At 42.6% G+C, this 22,347-nt stretch overlaps 1 protein-coding gene across 1 annotated transcript in view; it reads right to left on the minus strand.

Annotated features, from left to right (window-relative positions):
• Window positions 1–22,347, minus strand: part of ARNT2 (aryl hydrocarbon receptor nuclear translocator 2) — a 105,921-nt gene that overhangs the window by 77,940 nt on the left and 5,634 nt on the right. The window contains exons 2-4 of the mRNA XM_065411581.1: window positions 21,471–21,518; window positions 13,323–13,536; window positions 9,313–9,526 (exon numbers count right to left, since the gene is read on the minus strand). Coding sequence (XP_065267653.1) covers window positions 9,313–9,526; window positions 13,323–13,536; window positions 21,471–21,518 — 476 coding nt within the window. The remainder of the gene's footprint in view (window positions 1–9,312; window positions 9,527–13,322; window positions 13,537–21,470; window positions 21,519–22,347) is intronic.

Here is a 22,347-nt window from a genome sequence, read left to right on the forward strand (position 1 = left end):
TGTTAAATTGCCCCCAAAGAGGCAGTAATCTTTTGTCTCCATACAGATATTTTTAGACAGTAATCCCCCTAGCATTCAAGGACTTCAACGTGGCTTCTAGAGCAGGGGTGGGCAAACTATGGCCCGTGGACCACTTCCGGCCTGTCAGATGTTTTTATCTGGCCCTCAAGCTCCCGTCGGGGAGTGGGGTCGGGGGCTTACCCCGCTCCACCCGCCCTGCACTCCCCAGCCCCCGACTCACACTTCCCTTGATGAGCACCATCTTCCGGCACACAGAGCCACACTGCGCAGGCGCGCCTTCACCGCTCTGTTTCCAGGATCGGAACCCCACCCCTACGTGGCAGCTGTCCCCCCCCACAATGCAGCAGCGCACCCAATCCCCTCCTGGTCTCCTATGGCCCCACCCTCGAAAGCCTCAAAACCGCCCAGGGGCTGCACCGGTCCCAGCTAGGGTGCCACTGCTGGCCCCTAGGAATCCCCAATACCACCCCTATAGAACCCCTCCCCGCACCACACCCCATGAATCTCCCCTCCCCTGGTAACATTCCTGATAGAGCCCCCCCATGCTACACTGCTAGAGTCCTCAGAATGTACTCGCTCATCTAGCACATGTAAACGCCTTCTTTAGGAGCACTGTTTGTCACTATCACATTTCAGTCCTCGCCTTTTCTAGCTCATCGTGATCTATACTTTCTTGGTGCTACAATGTGTTCTCAATTACCCTACAATAAACACACAGACAACTGTTCCATCCCCAGACCTAAAAAAAAAAAAAAAAAAAAAATTTCCATGGGTATGAAACAACACAGAAATCAACCATTTTCCCTTTAGCCAAAAATAGATATAGCGCTCAACTAACTCTCAAGGAAAATGAAGGGCAAGAGGAAGATGAACCTCTTTACCCTGGCACTTATTTTTGCCTATTTAATTAGACACGTCTATGATGCCCATTGCTACAACATCTGTAGCAGCTCTAATACCATTACATTAATGAGCCTTTGCATATAGTTATGTGCCTACATGATCAATGACAAACCTGCTGCCCTCCCATGGTTTGGAAGACTGTAAAATACCACTACTGACCTGACAAAGTGAATCAAGGCAAGTTTGTGTTTCTAGTCACACCCTAGATAACGAATTACACTTATCTCTTCCATATCTGCCATCTCAGTCACTGGGAAGGAGTCACTAGTCATCTAAAACAGTGCTTCTCAAAGCCGGTCCGCCGCTTGTTCAGGGAAAGCCCCTGGCGGCCCGGGCCAGTTTGTTTACCTGCCGCGTCCGCAGGTTCGGCCGATTGCAGCTCCCACTGGCCACGGTTTGCCGCTCCAGGCCAATGGGGGCTGCGGGAAACAGCTCGGGCCGAGGGATGTGGAAAGTCCCCACTGTTCTCTGCAACTTCATGCCTTTAAACTGCTGCAGAATCTAACTTAGACCAGGTTAAAAATTCAACACTACAAAAATCTCGTATCCTCTCTGTTTCCCCCAGTGACTCCTGACAAGATATTTGCTAGTCACACTTAGTGCTAACAGTACAGACTCCATGATGCACTTGATACAGGAAAGAAGGCATCACCCCCTACAGTAAAGGAGGAGAAGCGTCGTACCCCTAAGGCTGGGAGGTCTGCTGCCACCACTGCGAATAGGAAACGTAGGGTAGTGGTGGTCGGAGACTCTCTGCTGAGGGGGACGGAGGCGCCCATCTGTCGCCCTGACATTTCATCTCGGGAGGTATGCTGCCTGCCGGGAGCCCGTATCCGAGACGTTACGGAGGCATTGTCGAGGATTATCCAGCCCTCTGACTACTACCCCATGCTACTCATCCATGTGGGCACAAATGATACTGCGCGGTGTGACACTGAGCGGATCAAGAGTGACTACAGGGCTCTGGGAGTACGGGTGAAGGAGTTTGGAGCGCAGGTGGTATTCTCTTCAATTCTTCCTGTCAAAGGTAGGGGCCCGGGCAGAGACAGATGCATCATGGAGGTGAATGCCTGGCTGCGAAGATGGTGTCGCCAGGAGGGCTTTGGCTTCCTAGACCACGGGATGCTATTTGAGGAAGGACTGCTAGGCAGAGATGGCGTTCACCTTTCGAGGAGGGGAAAGACCCTATTTGGACACAGACTGGCTAACCTAGTGAGGAGGGCTTTAAACTAGGTTCGACGGGGACAGGTGAGCAAAGCCCGCAGGTAAGTGGGGAACATGGACACCTGGGAGATGGATCGGAAACGAGAGGGAGTGTGGGCTATATTGGCAGAGAGAAAGGAGGGTCAGGACAAAACTGGGAGGCAAGATCAAACCAGTATCTTAGATGCCTATATACAAATGCGAGAAGTATGGGTAATAAGCAGGAAGAACTGGAAGGGCTAATAAATAAATACAACTATGACATTGTTGGCATCACTGAAACTTGGTGGGATAATACACATGATTGGAATGTTGGTGTGGATGGATACAGCTTGCTCAGGAAGGATAGACAGGGGAAAAAGGGAGGAGGTGTTGCCTTATATATTAAAAATGTACACACTTGGACTGAGGTAGAGATGGACATAGGAGATGGAAGTGTTGAGAGTCTCTGGGTTAGGCTAAAAGGGGTAAAAAACAAGGGTGATGTCATGCTAGGAGTCTACTACAGGCCACCTAACCAGGTGGAAGAGGTGGATGAGGCTTTTTTTAAACAACTAACAAAATCATCCAAAGCCCAAGATTTGGTGGTGATGGGGGACTTCAACTATCCAGATATATGTTGGGAAAATAACACAGCGGGGCACAGACTATCCAACAAATTCTTGGACTGCATTGCAGACAACTTTTTATTTCAGAAGGTTGAAAAAGCTACTAGGGGGGAAGCTGTTCTAGACTTGATTTTAACAAATAGGGAGGAACTCGTTGAGAATTTGAAAGTAGAAGGCAGCTTGGGTGAAAGTGATCATGAAATCATAGAGTTTGCAATTCTAAGGAAGGGTAGAAGGGAGAACAGCAAAATAGAGACAATGGATTTCAGGAAGGTGGATTTTGGTAAGCTCAGAGAGCTGATAGGTAAGGTCCCATGGGAATCAAGACTGAGGGGAAAAACAACTGAGGAGAGTTGGCAGTTTTTCAAAGGGACACTATTAAGGGCCCAAAAGCAAGCTATTCCGCTGGTTAGGAAAGATAGAAAATGTGGCAAAAGACCACCTTGGCTTAACCACGAGATCTTGCATGATCTAAAAAATAAAAAGGAGTCATATAAAAAATGGAAACTAGGACCGATTACAAAGGATGAATATAGGCAAACAACACAGGAATGCAGGGGCAAGATTAGAAAGGCAAAGGCACAAAATGAGCTCAAACTAGCTACAGGAATAAAGGGAAACAAGAAGACTTTTTATCAATACATTAGAAGCAAGAGGAAGACCAAAGACAGGGTAGGCCCACTGCTTAGTGAAGAGGGAGAAACAGTAACAGGAAACTTGGAAATGGCAGAGATGCTTAATGACTTCTTTGTTTCGGTCTTCACCGAGAAGTCTGAAGGAATGCCTAACATAGTGAATGCTAATGGGAAGGGGGTAGGTTTAGCAGATAAAATAAAAAAAGAACAAGTTAAAAATCACTTAGAAAAGTTAGATGCCTGCAAGTCACCAGGGCCTGATGAAATGCATCCTAGAATACTCAAGGAGCTAATAGAGGAGGTATCTGAGCCTCTAGCTATTATCTTTGGAAAATCATGGGAGACGGGAGAGATTCCAGAAGACTGGAAAAGGGCAAATATAGTGCCCATCTATAAAAAGGGAAATAAAAACAACCCAGGAAACTACAGACCAGTTAGTTTAACTTCTGTGCCAGGGAAGATAATGGAGCAAGTAATTAAGGAAATCATCTGCAAACACTTGGAAGGTGGTAAGGTGATAGGGAACAGCCAGCATGGATTTGTAAAGAACAAATCATGTCAAACCAATCTGATAGCTTTCTTCGATAGGATAACGAGTCTTGTGGATAAGGGAGAAGCTGTGGATGTGGTATACCTAGACTTTAGTAAGGCATTTGATACGGTCTCGCATGATATTCTTATCGATAAACTAGGCAAATACAATTTAGATGGGGCTACTATAAGGTGGGTGCATAACTGGCTGGATAACCGTACTCAGAGAGTTGTTATTAATGGTTCCCAATCGTGCTGGAAAGGCATAACGAGTGAGGTTCCACAGGGGTCTGTTTTGGGACCGGCTCTGTTCAATATCTTCATTAATGACTTAGATATTGGCATAGAAAGTACGCTTATTAAGTTTGCGGATGATACCAAACTGGGAGGGATTGCAACTGCTTTGGAGGACAGGGTCATAATTCAAAATGATCTGGACAAATTGGAGAAATGGTCTGAGTTAAACAGGATGAAGTTTAACAAAGTCAAATGCAAAGTGCTCCACTTAGGAAGAAAAAATCAGTTTCACACATACAGAATGGGAAGAGACTGTCTAGGAAGGAGTACGGCAGAAAGGGATCTAGGGGTTATAGTGGACCACAAGCTAAATATGAGTCAACAGTGTGATGCTGTTGCAAAAAAAGCAAACATGATTCTGGGATGTATTAACAGGTGTGTTGTGAGCAAGACACGAGAAGTCATTCTTCCGCTCTACTCTGCTCTGGTTAGGCCTCAGCTGGAGTATTGTGTCCAGTTCTGGGCATCGCATTTCAAGAAAGATGTGGAGAAATTGGAAAGGGTCCAGAGAAGAGCAACAAGAATGATTAAAGGTCTTGAGAACATGACCTATGAAGGAAGGCTGAAAGAATTGGGTTTGTTTAGTTTGGAAAAGAGAAGACTGAGAGGGGACATGATAGCAGTTTTCAGGTATCTAAAAGGGTGTCATAAGGAGGAGGGAGAAAACTTGTTCACCTTAGCCTCTAAGGATAGAACAAGAAGCAATGGGCTTAAACTGCAGCAAGGGAGGTCTAGGTTGGACATTAGGAAAAAGTTCCTAACTGTCAGGGTGGTTAAACACTGGAATAAATTGCCTAGGGAGGTTGTGGAATCTCCATCTCTGGAGATATTTAAGAGTAGGTTAGATAAATGTCTATCAGGGATGGTCTAGACAGTATTTGGTCCTGCCATGCGGGCAGGGGACTGGACTCGATGACCTCTCGAGATCCCTTCCAGTCCTAGAATCTATGAATCTATGAGGGAGGGATAGGCACACAAGGATGAGGCTGCGCTTGCCCTCACAGCAATGGAGAGAAGATACAGCTGAGCACATTGGGTCCTGGTTTCAGAGTCCCTTTCTGCTGGAAGGCACTTTCTGGCCAGGGACCAGGCTGATGTCCCAGATGTGAAGCCCAGCATAGCTTGGGTTGGGCCTTGGTTTTCTCCTCAGACTGTCACTGGCCTTATGTGGAGTCTTCTTGTGTCGTGAACAGTAGGACAACTTTTTTGTGTCACATTCATCTTCCTTCAGTGAAATCACTGCACATTTCTCCTCTTCGCATGGGATCGGGATGGAAGAGCCTTTCACTATCCTTGGGCAGACAGCATCAATAGGTTAGGTCCATGGGACTATGCATCCATGTCCCAGTCTCACCCTCATTTATTTCATCTTTGGGTGCAGAAATGTGAGAAAGAGCTTACTCTCTCACTGTCTGTACATCACACTTGCCAATGGCAGACCCAGAAATGCTCACAACGTGCAGCGGCCTCTCTATGTCCACGGATCACTAACAGTAGGGGCTAACTGGGAAAGTCAGAGCAATGTAATAATAATACTGAGCATTCATATCCTGGTGCCAGGCACATACCAGAGGCTACTGCATGTGATCTGATACAGGACAATAAAAGTTGCTTCTGTGGAATGCTATTGTGTCTGTTCCCAAACCTCAACAGGTGAAAAGGGTATTTACAGGGATGAGGAAATGTACACTTAGAAGGGGGGAGAATATTAAAAATCGTAACTTTTCTAAACTAAACATTCACCTGAAAATCCCCTTGTTTCCCTGTGTGGCCCCTCTGCTCAACAGCTGGTGACCATGGAAGGATGTGGGATTTTACTGCTGCCTGTGGTGAACTGCACTTTTAGCAGGGGAAAAAAAAAAAAAAAAAATCAAACAAGCAGCTGGCTGGCTTGCAGTTTGCTTCTCTTTCAAGCCTTGCATTGCCCTTTGTTCTGTATAAAACAGTAATCTTGGAAAACAGAGTGAGGCTTGGGGACTGCCCAAAAGGTTCGATAAATACTAGCTTGAGGCAAACACTTCTCTGTGTGGCGCTTTTAAAAAAATATTTAATTAATTCATTTACTTACATTATTTCATTACACTGATGTAGACGTTACAACCTGCTGCTGAATTCAGCCTGGCTCATGCTGGAGAAAGGGTGGTGTCTTACTGTGTAGATAGGTGTAGTGCACTTTGGAATATATATGGCCTCACTACTCAGAGAATGAGAGAGATCAAGGGGCAATAAGATGGCTCTTGGAGTACCATAGCATGCCATCTTATAAATGGATTGAAATTGATCTGACAGTCCGAAAGGACTATAGCTAATTTTAGTTTATGGTAGTCTGCAGAATCAAACTACTTAACTTTAAAACTGAATTTCAAGAGTTTGTTTGTTGCTGTCTGTACTAACACAACAGTATATAAATTTCATTGGTGGGGTCTTGTTTTAAAAAGAAAGACTAAAACTGCAGCATAAGAATATTTGACAAGGATTGGCACTTTAGACTATTACCAGTAGCATGAATTCTTTGTATTATCAGAGCACCAAGGAACCCCAATCATGGACCAGGACCTGCCCCAAAGAGCTTATAATCTAAGTATGTGACAAGAGACAGCAGATGGATACAGACAGATGGGAATACAAGAAAACAATTAGACTAGTGTTATACAAACTCTAGTTAAGATCCCAGAAACACCCTAAAAGTTTGGTACTTTCTGTGATGCACATAAATGGCAAGATGTGTGTGATAGTATATGTCTAATGTGTACATGCAATTCCCAGTACTGAACATAAAAATCAGGCTGCTGAATGTGTTTATGGCTGGAGAGATATTTAATTGGCCCTTTGAAGGCTGAAGTACTGGCTCTATATATGCAATTGTGATAACTCTACACAGAAACCAGGTTCACAACGTCTAGACCAGGGGTTCTCATACTGGGGGTCGGGACCCCTCAGGGGGTCGCGAAGTTATTACATGGGGGGTCGTGAGCGGTCAGCCTCCACCCCAAACCCTGCTTCACCGCCAGCATTTATAATTGTGTTAAATATGTGAAAAGGTGTTTTTAATATACAAGAGGGGTCGCCCTCAGAGGCTTGCTTTGTGAAAGGGGTCACCGGTACAGAAGTCTGAGAACCCCTGGTCTAGATAAACTTGCTCCCATGCACTGCTCTTGTCTGCACCAGGTTGTAATGGCTCTAGACCCGGCCCCTTTAGCACCTTCCCATGCCCAGCATGGCCCCTACACCACAGGCTGAGGCAGGAGGGGCTGGCATAGGGACAACTATTCAGATTTTATATCAGCTGAAAATTTCCTTGGATTTGGGGAATCCTCAGCTGTCCATTTAGGGCAGATTTAAATCCCTTTATGCTGATCTAGTAGCTCAAAGGGACTTTTTCAGGGAGAGGATTTGACCCCAAATGTGTTCAGTTTTTGAATGTTTTTTTCTCCATGCAAAGGCAGGTTCAATGAAAAAGCAGCACAAGTTTAAAAATGCATGAATATATTAAGAGTTGGCTTTTCAAAAGTGCTCAGCATTGATCTAACCTTGCTCCTGTCTGAACAGAGCTAAGCGCTTTTGAAGATCCACCCCTAAGAGTTAAGTGAGTCTCTGGGATAATTGCTTCTTAAAAGGGAATGCTCTGTATTAAGTGCTATATGCAATGGGAACGTGTATGCTTTTTTTTTTTATTATTAAACAAAGCACAAAGTTTTAGAGCTATGTGGATCTCAGCAGTCTGCACAGGCTCCTGTCAACATTCTCTTGGTTTTGATCCATATGGATTTCCACAGCTGAATTTTGCTTTGAGTTTGTATGATTTGAATAAAGCAAATCTTTGCCAAAACCACATGACTCCAAAACCCCATGGAACCCTGAATTTGGCACTTTTTTGATATGGAAGTTGTAAATTGTGCCCAGGTTCACTTGAAACTGGGCCACAGGCCTTTCAGTTATGAAACATAGCAAAACTTCCAGCAAACAAGGTCAGAAGTTTGAGTTCCTAAGGAAGTGAAAACCATGCAAGTTTTGCCTTGTTTGGAGTTTTGTTGTGAACATTTTGCACAGCTCTAGTATTTTTCTTTAGCCTGAGTATTCCTCAGATATACACATACTGCACGGCTAGACAAAAGGAACAAGCCTACGTATTCTTTAAGTAATTCTGGTTTTCTGCTTTACAAGTTTCAGTGAAAATGGGATTTAGCTCCATCTTGCTAGTTCTAACACAGCCTATGCCAGGGGTTCTCAGACTTTTGTACTGGTGACCCCTTTCACAAAGCAAGTCTCTGAGGGCGACCCCCCTTATATATTAAAAACACCTTTTTATATATTTAATACCATTATAAATGCTGGAGGTAAAGCAGGGTTTGGGGTGGAGGCTGACAGCTCACAACCCCCCATGTAATAACTTTGCGACCCCCTGAGGGGTCCCGACCCCCAGTTTGAGAACCCCTGGCCTATGCCCTAGTAATGAAGGTCACATCTACGATTGGTGGTACTCAGTCTTGATGGCTTTACATGCCACAATTACAAGGTAAAGCTATGCATGTTTTAATTCAAAAGTAGAAAACCACAAAGTATGTTGTAAATCAAACACTAGCTAAGAGCAGCAAATGTCTTGTTAAAAAACCACATGTGATTCTGAGCTGCCAAGCATTAAATCTTTTGAATATGGTTCTTCTTAACAGACCACATGAAACTTTTAGAAAAGAGAAAAGTGTGAAAAATTATTTCAGGTTTCAAAATAGACACAGGCATAAAGAAAACACATATTTGTGAAGAAGCTAAAAAGATCAGAGAGTAAGGAAGGAAAACAACACAAAATCCATACCTGGGCAAGCCAGAGATGTGAAGGTACAGCTAAGTTAAGGGGGGAGGGGGCAGTGTCTACAAGCCAAACCTGAAGTAAAGTAAGTGGGGAGCAGATTCTAATAACACAGATAAATTAATAAGCTCACCAGCATCATCGCACTGCCAGCAAGACAACAGCAGCCTAATCTCATTGAATTGAATTGCCGTTATTCATAGATAAAAAAGGCTAAACTGACCTAGGCTTTAATTGGGATTTTGAACTTCAGCTGAGCTCAGAAGGGGACCATAATACAACGAAGCACATATCCGATATATCTGACCTGTCATAGAGTTTTCAGATGTACACAGTTGCTCTCTCAGCTTTTCCACATCATCGGGATGAACCTGCTCATAGAGTGTGCTGCCAAACCACTCTGACTGTGGCTGGTTCAGCACTGGAGTAACGGAATCCGATACGTAGATGACTCTCCCGGTCTCAGCTGCAACTACAAACAGGAACCCATCTGCAGCCTCAAGGATAAGATGTTTCAGTTCCTTGCAAAGACAGGATTTAATTAGAAGGCCAGCAAGAAGAGAGAATTAAAGAATACATCTGTCACCCTCAACTCACAACACTTGTTTGTGATTTGAATGGCTGGTCAAATAATAAGTGACCCACACTTTCAACGTGGTACTGATATAACAATGCATTCAATTTTGTAATGAAACAAAAATTGTTAATCTTAGTAACTACAACAACATCTTTTATCTGATGAGCTCAATGCAGTTTAAAAAAATTAACTAACTAAGCCTCATAACTCCCCTCTGAAGTGGGTATCATAAAGAAAGGCACAGACAGGGAAAATGACATGCTAAAGATAATACAGCAATTCCATCCTTATTGAAATGTTCTGTTGATTTAATCTCTGTTAAATTCTATAGGATTCATTTGAAGTGTAATATGATCTTTTAGATATTATTCAAAATCTGTAAAATCTCATAAGGAACGATATATTTTTAATAGTTTTTTTTTTTGAACTTGCCAATAGAAATCTATAGCAGACATAATAAAAAAATTACTTAAAGATTATTAATCTCTATCAAATTCTGTAGAACTTTTCCACATAGGAGAAGAGGGTCACTACTGACCTTTTCCATTCCCTGAATTATTTGAATGCTAAGGGCCAGTTTTCAAACAGCCTCTTTTTATGCACAGAACTCAGTGTTCCTGTTAAAGAGCACCTACCTTTTTTGTGTGCATAATGTTCACTGTTGAATGCACAACCTGGGCAGTTAGTCACCCAACAGCTTGACCGGTGCGCGCAATATGTTCTTTACACGTATTAAAAAAAAAAATGTATAGCAACTTTGGTGGAAGCAATCAGTCGTGCAAAAATGGTTGATGAGGAGTGAAAGACATGGTCCTATCTTTTATTTCTGTTTACTCAGACTCCCTTCTTAACACCCACCCAAATATGTTGCAACTGAAACTTGTATAGCAACAAACAAGGTTTCTCAAGCCTGTCCTTTTCATTGTCCACTTTATTGTTCTGATTAAATATTTTAGTCTCTTAAATAAGGGTCTCTGAGTGCTGCTGCTTCAGACTTTTGCGACTGTTACTTATGGTGGAGACAGGGTGCCTAAACAATGCACGTCTGTGCTAGACCCTACTGCCCACCCACTGTACGTCTCACATTTAATCTCACACATTGACCTACAATGGAGCTTAGATAGCAAGACAGAGTTTATGGAAATTCCAAGCTCCATTGTGGGTTGGAGTGCACAAAATTGGACAGAAGGTGGATGGTATTGGGTGATAAGGAAGAGATCTTAGTCTGGTAAACTGATACCATTGTCTTAAAGAGCTGTCACAGCTATCAGAAATACTGCTAATAAATTACATGCTTCTGCTGAAATGTATCTTATTTTTCACCACAGTGTCAGTATATCAATTTCTGAAACACCAACTAAAAACAAGATGATTTTGTTAAAGTGGCCCAGCTCCCTCTAGATTAGCTGCAACTTCTAGAGGATTTATGACCCCATTTTAAATCCATTATTAACACAGTTGGAAATAGAAAAAATGTGTGCGCCATTCTGTAAGCCTCAAAAAAAAAAAAAAGATACAATGAAAAGTGACTAGTCTGCCCTAAAGAAGAGTAACAGGGTGGGTGATGTGATATGTTTTATTGGACCAACTTCCATTGGTGAGAGACAGGCTTTCAAGCTTACACAGAGGTAAGAAGACAAGTCAAGTGACAATATTTGCGGTCCCCCAGAAGCAAATTTAGAGAGACCCAAGATAAAAGTGTTACGTTTCACTCCATATTCTTTAAGAAAATATGCTTACAATATGAATATGACATACCTGAGATGTACTTCATGCAAGATGGGTCTTGTAAGGTATCACTGGAAACAGGGCTGGCTTTAGGCACCGCGGGGCCCGATTCGAAGGCGCTGCCGCCGAAGTCCCGCTGCTGTCTTCGGCGGCAGCTCAATGGCTGCCGCGGAGGAAGGACCCTCCGCCGAAATGCCGCCGAAGACAGCGGCAACGATTGAGCTGCCGACAATGACAGTGCCGGGACTTCGGCGGCAGCTCAATTGGCTGCCGGTGCCTTCGGCGGCACTTCGGCGGAGGGACCTTCCTCCATGGCAGCGATTGAGCTGCCGCCGAAGACAGTGGCGGGACTTCGGTGGCAGCGCCTTTGGGACGTTGCGGGGCCCTCTTAGGGGCACGGGGCCCGATTCCGGGGAATCGGGTCAATCGCCCTAAAGCCGGCCCTGATTGGAAAGGTTATAGTTTACTGAATGTGATTATCCAATGTGTCTGCCTATATCATTTCTGTATCTGAAGTTAGGAATATTGACTATTTCAACTATGCTACTTTGGGTGACGCCCACTGTTAATACTTCAGTACAACAATGGAAAAGCCAGACCGGGTGGCCAATGGACTGTGAAAAGGCTTGGCTTTCCTGCAAGGCTCCATATTGCCACTGACTCATGGATATTGTGATACTACAGAGTCTTGTAGGTGGTCTTGTTACCTGATACTAAACATTACCTGGAACTTCTTGTAACTTTCCACTGGAAGGGAAGGGGGGTCAAGTTTGGGAAACAAAGGATTCCTGCTTTATGAAAATCCTATTTAAGGGTGGTGAGGAAAGCAAACGGGACTCCTTCTCTCCATGGCCTGTCTGCCCAAGAAGAAAGACTACTAAAACCACCTGAAGGGAAGGCAAGGGGGGGGGAGTCCAGACTGAGACAGGAATCCAGTATGAAAAGAAATATAACGAACTCTGAACTACAGAAACTTTGCAACCTGCCAAAAATAATATTTAGGGTGAGAATTTACATTTTGTAACCTGTTTCTTAAATATATTGAGCTTAGCTTGCGTATTTTGCTTTATTTGGTCAGTAATCTGCTTTGTTCTGTCTGTTACCTCTTATAGTCACTTAAAATTCACCTTTTGTAGTTAATAAACTTATTGTTTGTTTATAATATAACCCAGTTTATGTAATTTCTAACGGGGGAGGGAGGATGGCAAGAAGTTGTGCATATCTCCCTCCACATTGAGGGAGGGGGCAAATGTCATAAAACCTTTGGGTTTGTACCCCTTAAAGAGAGCGGGCACCAGAGTGTTGGGGTAAGCCCCTAAGGCTGAATCTTTCCAGAGCCGGTCTCTGTCTCTCTGTGCAGCTGGGTGTAGCCCTGCCTGTGTGCTTGGCTGGAAGAGGCTTGTGAGCCTAACCCAGCAAGGCCAGGTAAAGGGGACCCAGGCTGGCAGAATAGGCTGACTCAGTGGCACCCCAGCACATCAGGTGACACCCCAAAGGGGCCAAACCTATCACAAAAAGTACATAGAGATATGAGCATTGAAAGCTCAGCAGCTGCTGGTATTTGTCTAACAGAAATATGTATTGCTTCAAGCCATTCTTTACATATGTAAGAACTTTACAGTTAAGAGCAAAAGTGTGTAAGTTACAGCCCTCTGGGTTCAAAAGTACTAGCAGGCATGAGGACTTTCCAGTGGATAAGGCTGAACCTGGGCTCCCTTGAAATACCAGTTACATCATATTCCCTATAGCCAGAAGGAAACTAGAGAGGAGTTTTGTAAGTTCAGATCCAAGCTCTCCAGTTCTGAGTTTTTACAGATGGGGGCAAGCCATATAGTTCAGATCCAAATCTGAATTTTCTCCAAATCTGTCTGTGCTCACACCTGGGATTGTGTGCCTCTCACTAAATGAAGCAAGGAAAAAATAATGTGAAGAACCTACTGACCTTTCTATCACACCCCTCAAAATAACAGGATTATTCAGCCCGGAAGAAATAACATTTATGAAGCAACTACCTGTTCCGTTAGGAAAGAAGGCTTATATGCCCCATCAGTAGATTTATTTCCGGTGCCCCTCATAGACTTCATGTGCGAAACAGCCATACGCAGAATTGTCAGCTTGTCAGGTTTACGGGCCAATGCACTGCAGGTGGGCACCATGTCCGACAGCTCAGTGATATACTGTGTCATCTTATTTCTCCTGCGTCTTTCAATTTCACTATGATTCTCCCTAAACATTTAAAGAAAAATCAAGCCAACAGACAAAGCAAGACAAGATCAGTATAGGAATTTCCATTTGGCATTATAAATAATAATAATACTTTGCACTTGTGTAGCATCTTTCATCCAAGGAGATCAAAGCGCTTTACAAAGGTAAGCATTATTATCCCCATTTTACAGGTGGGGAAACTGAGGCACGTGACGGTTAAATATGACTTGCCCAAGGTCACACAGTAAGTCAGTGGCAGAGCGGAGAAAAGAATCCAGATTTCTGAACTGCCAGTTCCTGGCTCAAACCCACTAGCAATTATACCTCACTTGGTTTAGAGCAGCAGACAGAAAAAGGAATGTGAGGTGCTGAGGGCTGTCAACTCCGGGGGAAGTCCCATCTTTCAAGAGATGCTCTGTGCCTCCTAGTGTAAGGGCCTTAGTGAGGTGTTGCTTGTATTAATATAGAACCTGATCCAGCTTCTGATTAAATCAGTGGGAGCCCCACCGTGGACTTCAGGTCCACAGTAAGCAACAGCTCTGACTAAAATTTTGTAATTGTGATATAGACCCAATCCTGTAATCCTATGCAGCAGACCTCAACCTCTATGCTTCCCCCCCCACCCCCCTCCAAGACTTCAGGGATCAGATTGCAAGATTGGGACCATATTTTGTATAACAAGTAAATACAATATCTAAACCAAATATTAAAGGTAAAGTAGGTCCTGACTTGCCAGACACTGAACAGGTAAGAGAACTAACTATAGTAATAAAATAACTATGACAATATTCAGCACTAATATAGTGCTTTTTATCTTCAGTGAGACTTACACAGATACCTAGAGCATCTTCACAATAACCCGGTTTCACAGAGTTTAAATAACTTGACTATAGCTACAAAGGAAGTCTGAGGAAGCCAAAGAAAGCTAGAGCTGGGATTAGGAGGACGTATTGGTATTCAGGAGTTCCTGAATACCAATACTGTGCTCAAAAAATATTCAAAAGAAAACATTATCAGAAGCTTTGGTTTTACTTTGTCTTCCATGAGTGACAACATTTATAATTATAAAGGCCACATCTTAAAGTCTTTACACAGTCAAAACTATTATTAAAGTCCATGGGAATTTTACCTGATAAATAATAGAGTTAAAAATTGTGTAAAGACTTGAGGACTTAGGGTGTGATTTTCTAAGAGGTCTAACAGAGTTAGATGTATAATTTCCATTCTTTGAAAACTCCAGCCTTAGCATACAGACATTAATTTTCATGGCAAAACACTGCTCTCAGTCCACCTATCAAATTAATATCAAATTATGAAAAATAGAATCCAGTAAACTAAGGGTTTTTTTCCCTCCACTTCACACTTCCCAATACCCTACAACAAGGAGGATCACTGACTCATTTAAATTTTATTTCCAAAATTCTCAGCACATAACAATAAATATATTACTGAGTTGGCCAGTTGCATTTCAGGGTTTTTCGATTATCAGCTGTCAATATTGTATATAAATTAGGATGTGTGGGCCAGATCCTCAGCTAGTGTAAATCAAAGTCAATGGAGTTGAACCAATTTACATCAGATGAAGAACTGACCTACTGAACCTAGAAAACTACACTGCATCATAGAGGTGCATTTCTTTATTTTTTGACATGGCACCAGCATACTGTACCTGTAAAGCGGTAACTACCTACAAGCATGCCCAGGACATGCCACTTCTGATGTCAAAGCAGCTTCTTCCACTGATTTCAATGAGCTGTATGGAGTTTTTTTGTGGGATTACTGATTGATCCAACAAGATGTGAAATTGCAGATTACCACATGGAGAATCCAGTAACGTTGATAGGTACAACATGCAGTATTGGAAGAGATTAATTTATTCTGATTTAGCATAACTCAGGGCTGAATAATTAGGGAGTGACTCGTGGAAGCGGACTAAGCAAAGTACAGAATACTTTTCAGCCACTTTTCACAACTAAGCTTTTTTTAAAATTTAGGGTCGGTATCCCAGTTGCAATATGTTTCCCTTTGAAATACTCTAGTAAATAAGCAAGATCGTAGAACATCTAGAAGAGTTGGAGTGCATTGGCTTGTGTTGCTTTGGAAGATGCATCATATGTGCAGGGTATCATATGTAGCTATTACATGTTGGAGTCACTGTAACAGAATCAACACATTTTAGAGTTCTGTTTCCACATTCACAATTCCCACTGATATCAATAAGGACCTTATGAATAAGCCTACGTTTCAGTCACGGGTATTCTTAGTAAAAGTCATGGACAGATCACGGGCAGTAAACAAAAATTCACGACCCGTGACCTGTCCATGACTTGTACTATATACCCCTAACTAAAATGTGGGCCGGCGGGCCGCAGGTTCTTTGGTGGGGGGAAGTGGCCCTGGACCCCCGCTGGTGCTGGGGGTGGAGGCGGGCAGCAGCAAGCGACCCAGGACCCCGCTGCTGTTAGGGGGTGGGAGGAAAGGGTTGGCGGGGCTCCCTACCCAGCTCCGCATGTCCCTGCAGCTCCTAGAGGGAGGGGTGGCTTGGGGGGCTCTGTGCGCTGCTCCTGCCACAAGCGCAGGCTCCACAGCTCTCATTGGCCGGGAACCGCAGCCAATGGGAGCTTTGGGGGAAGCACGTGCGGGCGCTGGCAGCGCACAGAGCTCTCTGGTCACTCCGCCTAGGAGCTGCAGGGACATGCTGGTGGGAGCTGGAGGACCCTCACCACCACTACCCAGGTAAGTGCCGCCCCGCACCTCCTGCCCCAGCCCCCTCCCAAACACCCAAACTGCAGCTGCTGGCCTGAGCTACTGGCCACTGCAGAAGTCACGGAAAGTCACGGAATCTGTGAGTTCCGTGACAAACACGCAGCCTTACTTAGGAGTAAAGCATCAACTAGTATACAATTCAAACAAGTGTATTGCAATGTCAGCCCTTAATGGTTCAATAAATTACAACCTCTCTCTTTTGTTAAGGTTACCATATACTTTGTTTATCACATTCTTCCTAACGAAGGACCTGTTTCAGATTCTCAACTGTCTGTGAGTGAGATGGTGTAGCCATGTCGATCCCAGGATACTAGAGAGAGATTAGATATGAGAGCTCTGTGTAAGCTCGAAAGCTTGTCTCTCTGACCAACAGAAGTTGGTCCAATAAAAGATATTACCTCACCCACCTTAATATCCTGGGATCGACATTGTTTTTAACTATGCAGTGTGGTTGTAGCAATCAATCACATACAGAGTAACCAACGGACAACAGGACCCACTGCATGGAAACAGTGACAAAAATCCAACATTCCATGGTATTTATTATTTTAAAACTTTAAAACTATTACATTAATCCATAGGTCAGTAAAGGGCCTGACCAAACAAATAAATCTGACATTGACCTGAAAAGTTGAGCTTAGTAGATAGCAAGAGGGAACATAGACCCTTTTATAAAAGGGTCTGATCCTGGAAATTTACATTCATGGACAGGTTTAGAAGATGGAGTCCTGGATTTATAATTCCTAACTGGTTTTTAAAGAATGTTTTTGAGAGTATTGAATCTGGCCCTAAGGGGCTGATCCAAAGTCCCCAAAGTCAATAGTAGGTGGGAAGTCTCCTATTGACTTTAATGGGCTTTGGATCAGGCTCTAGATAAGTGAACCTTACTGATTTGTGATCAGTCGGAATGTTATCGTGTAAAATAAAAGGGGCAAAACGTATGTGATTTTCCTTGTTCCTACCTGGCCATCCCCTCTGCATCAGCAGTACTTTGATCATCTTCCCACCTAGAAACAAAATAACCAGCTCTCTAAGCTAAGGCGCACAGACCGAGAAATTTTGGATACGACTATCCCCCTTCTTTTCTCTCAGCAGAGGATCTCTACAGAACACGCCTACCTTGCAAATTTTTCATTATCACCAGAGATTTGATCATCATCATACCTGTAAACAAAATATGGTAAGTAAATTTAAAAGGCTTATGCAAAACTAGAAAGTCAATACAAAGTAGATGGCGAAGACAACACTTGCAATTGGAAACTACTATAAATTACACCAAGAGAAGCATGATATTATGGGAATGATGGAACGGAAAGAAAAAGGGGACTCTGGTGAAACTTTTTGAATGACCAGGAACCAGCTGTTAAAAACTCTCTCTTTTTGTGTGTTAATATGAAAAAGGTCAAAATATGACCCACTAGTTTCACTTAAAATATTAGAGCTTTTTTGTTTATTGCTTGAGAAAGTTGTACAAAGCACCATTAGTCTGTTACTAATAGTAACCCATGAAATATTCCTGGTTGCACAGCTGTAGTAGGGATATCTTCAGCAGGCTGCATCCACTACCCATGGCACTCAGTAGAGGGCAGTGATGACACATACAAATTGTGGAAAGACAAGAGACATCCAAACATTTTATGGACACCTTTGTAAAAAGCTTTAATACGGACACTGTACACTCCACCAAGTATTCTTTATGATCCTGGGCCAGATCGTCTGCTGGCGTAGGTCAGTATAGCTCCACTCAAGCCAATGGAGCTATACTGATTTACACCAGATGACCATCCGCCTCTCTGTATTAGAAATAACATACTGAGTTTGATGCAAATGTCTGTCATTTCACAAGGTGCAGATATCACCAATGACCTCTTCTGGATTGAATCTCAGACCTACTTCCTTGTGTATAGATTTCAGAAGGCTAAATATTATTACACCTGAGCCGATACTAACCTCCCTAGAGTGTGTATAATTGTTGCATTCTAGTGGTTGCAGCCTACAGAAGATAGAAGCCTAAAATCTACTATTCAAGCAGGAGTATTCATGGGTTACTACCAGTGTTTAATCAATCATACTTAAATAGGCATCTTTTCTGTTTATTGCCTGAGCAATTTAAAAGCATAAATCTTCTTTTCAGTTAATCCTATTCAAAGGTTATTATATAAAAAGAGAATATTTCACTAATAAAAAGCTGTTAATATGCTACAATTAAAATGCTCTGTACACTTGCAAAGTTAACTTTCTACATAGACCCAAATCTGTACATGCCAAAAATAAAGTTATAAGAAAGAAAAAGAACAGTTTAAAATGGGTTGCATAAGATATCCTCCCAACTCCCACAGTCCTTTTAATTTTCTAGGCCAATGAAGGCGTTAACACACATGTCGGTGCACATGTATGTGCTTTCTATTCTGTTCCAGATGTAGCAAAGTTGCCTTCCACATCTGGTGCCCTTCTCATGCCCTCCAACAAAGTGGAATTCTGCTTTTGCATCAGAAGCAATAGCAAAAAAGTGTAGTGTCCTTCTGCATAGAGGTAGTGTTTAATGTTCATGTGTGTAGCTATGATCCCTTGCTAAGATCACTAGAAACTCCCCCTGCCTCCCGAAATCTGGTTATACTCATGAGTTATACACACAGGGCCAGCTCTTCAGTTGGTGTAAGTGCACCAGTTTTACGTACAGTGTCTATTTTTTTTTAAAAAGATCTAGATAGATAAACAGAGTTGTATAGAGAAATAAAGCATAACTGTATAGACGCCTACTAGGTGTGAGAGTTCTTGAGACAAGTATAGAGTTATGCCCAAGTGTCAAATACAGGAAATAAAACTTCTTAGTTTCTCTTATATTAAAGGACTGAAATATGGTCAATCAGGTAGCAGGAATTTATAATAAATTATATCATGTTATGTATTATAAATTATAAATTAAATTAGATTAAATATTTTGAGTGAAATCCCAATGCAACTGAAGTCAATGGAAGTTTCACCTCTGTCTTAAAATGTAGCTAGGACGTTATCCTTTTTGTAGTGTTCTCCAAAAGGCAGTCGGGGCATAAAACATTACTTATGTCACCTTTTTTCCTTTCTCTCTTTTCTAAATATATATTCATCATTTGGAATCAGTATTTCCTAATGTGGACAAGAAATAAAACAATATCTAAAAGAAGATCCTGCTGTTGGAAATAAATCAGAATACCTGGTCCCAATGAATATTTATTTTTTGAAAAGTTGAGACAAATAAACCAAAAACAATGGGTTGTCAAGAACTCAATAATAGCGCTAAATGCTTTTCTGAAAATAAAGAGCATTAGTTCTCAAGAAAAGCCAATCTGATTTTCTATATTATAATTGTCACTTTGCCATGATAAATACAAAGGCACCACACCTTAATTTATTAGTATCTTTAATCCTTTAAAGCTTTCATGGGAAGTACAGTATAAATAACAACTTTTTTTTTTTTTTGGAAAACTTAAAGGGTCACCATTAACTAAGTGTAGACCATTTTTTTTTTAAAAAGTGAGTTAAAAGTACTTGTAGGTACTAAATTTTCTCATGAGCCCTCCAGCCAGTTTTTTTCAGCCTTACAGTCACATTTCCTTTTTCATTGAGTCATATGTAAATCCTCAAAATAGAGCTCAAGTAGGACTGAAGTGATGCATTTTGCCTTAAGGTTTCATCCTGTAGTCGCCATTCATGCCAATAATCTCAGGATCAGGCTCTTATTTTGTACTGACTACAAGATAAAATGCTACTTCCTCTATTTTACTTTGCTTTCTGGGATGTGGTCATGCCCTGAAAACATAAAGGAAAAGGATAGGCTCAATGGAGAGTGCCTGCATCTCTAAATAGCGTATGCTATTAGATGGAAACAAAATGAAGTGTTGCACTTTCCCAAAAAGAGTACAGAGTTAAGGTGCTGAAGCACTAAAAGCCATTAAGCACCAAATTCTGTCTTCAGATACATAAGCACCTGAATTTAACGTTAGATAAGAATCTGGCTTCAATAAAAATAAAAACAGGACCCACAGGGTCAAATTTTCAAAGGCTCTGGCAATGAGTGGTGTCATGCAAAGTACATATGCACCACTATGCCCACAAAACCCTACATTTTTGCACGCGAACAGATAACTGCATGCACAAATCAGCTCAGTATAATAATATTTTACTTCTGTAGCTGCTGCCGGAGGCACTTAAAGTCTGTGAAGTTCTTTAACACTCACATGCTTAAAATACCACTCAAAAAGGTGGATTTGGATATCCTCTCTGAGAACAGCACTAGCTAAACAGAGTTACTGTTGACCTTACTAGGTAAGTCATGACACGGTTTTAGAATTTGGTTCTAACACAATATCACTGTCAATATTAGGCAGGAAAACTGTTCTAGAACCCTATTAATGACAACTGTGATTAAACATGGCTGTTATCATGGTTCCAACTGCAATGTGAGTAATAGTGGTGGGCTTCTGAATATACACGGTGTGTCCCATATTTTTCTAATGGGAAACTGCAAACAATGTAACCAAAAGTGAAATGAAAGGTGAAGGATGGCAATGTCACTTAACTTTTGTTTCAACTTTATTGGAATATTATATTACTGCTCAAGACACACACACAATATTTAAAGTAGCATCTGGCAGAATATTTTAATCGTCAATTTAAAAACTACAACTATCATAAGCAATATAAAACTCATTCAATCAACAGGAAACTTATTTTCAGTGGCAGAAAGACAAATTCAGCAACCAAGAATAATGAGCGCTCATCTCTCAAAGTTGGAATATTGTAACTAAAAGTCACAAATTTCCTCATCTGAAATTGTTTCCGTGATATATGTAACATTTCATTTGATAAAGCAGAATGCATTCTGAGTGTTGTGAAGCGACAACTAAAGTAAGCAGATTCATCTGAAAAAATTTGCTCATTAAATAGTTCCTGCAGGGTTTGACACTCTGTGGGCTGAGACCTAGTGGATATCAACCTACTTACTGGCTATTATGTGCCAGAATGTGGTATGCCTAATTTGCCGACACAGAAGATGTTGCCAATGCAGTTCAAGCCAATCCATTAGCACTGGGAGACACCAAACACATTTCAGCCTATGTGACTGTAGTTTTGTCAATATTAGTAGTTTGCTAGTTGTCTTCCTGCATCGTAAAAGCCAATCATTTAGCCACGTACTTATAAAAGCTCACCTTGAAAATTTGCTGGGACCTTCCCCATCTTCATCATCAAACTCCATTCTGAAAAAGCAAAATTTTTGAATAAGTAATCATTATTTAAGAAGCCAAGAGTTAAATTAACATTCTGTCAACAAAAATCTGCATTGCTGTTATTTTCTTCTTAATTTTAAGTGAAATGTAGTTCTTTTGAAGTGTGCTGGATTAGCAGCCCTCAGGCCTGATCCAAAGCCCACTGAAATCAATAGGAGTCTTTCCATGTATTTCAGTGGGCTTCTGTGGGTCAGGCCGATACATAATGAAGTTCTCTGTTATCCACATAATACAGAAGAGGGCAACAGTCATACAGACTTCCTCGCACTGTCCCGCTCACATGCTTTCGCCCAGGTCTGGAGAGTTCACATGTAACAGTGAGAGGGAGCAGTAGGTCAATGTCTACATCTAATAGTTTCTTGGCCTCTGCTAAAACTGGCTGCCAATTAGTCCCAACTGATTGTAACTGTGGTGGTTTTTGGACTTGTCCGTTAGAAACCAAGATCACCAACGCATTTCACGCAGGTCATCAGGGAACCCTTAGATGCTGATGACTTTCAATCACTACCAGGGCCGGCTCTGGCTTTTTTGCCGCCCCAGGCAAAAAAGCCTCCGGGGGGAGGGCGGCGAGCCCCGGCGGGGGCTCCGCTCTCCCCCCGGGGGGAGGGCACGGGGGGGAGGGCGGCTGGAGCCCCGGGGGGAGGGCGGCAAGCCCCGGCGGGGGCTCCACTCTCCCCCCGGCGGCCGGGGGGGAGGGTGGCGAGCCCCGGCGGGGGCTCCGCTCTCCCCCCGGCGGCCAGAGCGCTGGGGGCAGGGCGGCGAGCCCCGGCTGGGGCTCGGCTCTCTCCCCAGCGGCCAG

This window comes from Emys orbicularis, chromosome 10 (genome assembly GCF_028017835.1).
Source record: "Emys orbicularis isolate rEmyOrb1 chromosome 10, rEmyOrb1.hap1, whole genome shotgun sequence".
Taxonomy (NCBI): domain Eukaryota; kingdom Metazoa; phylum Chordata; order Testudines; family Emydidae; genus Emys; species Emys orbicularis.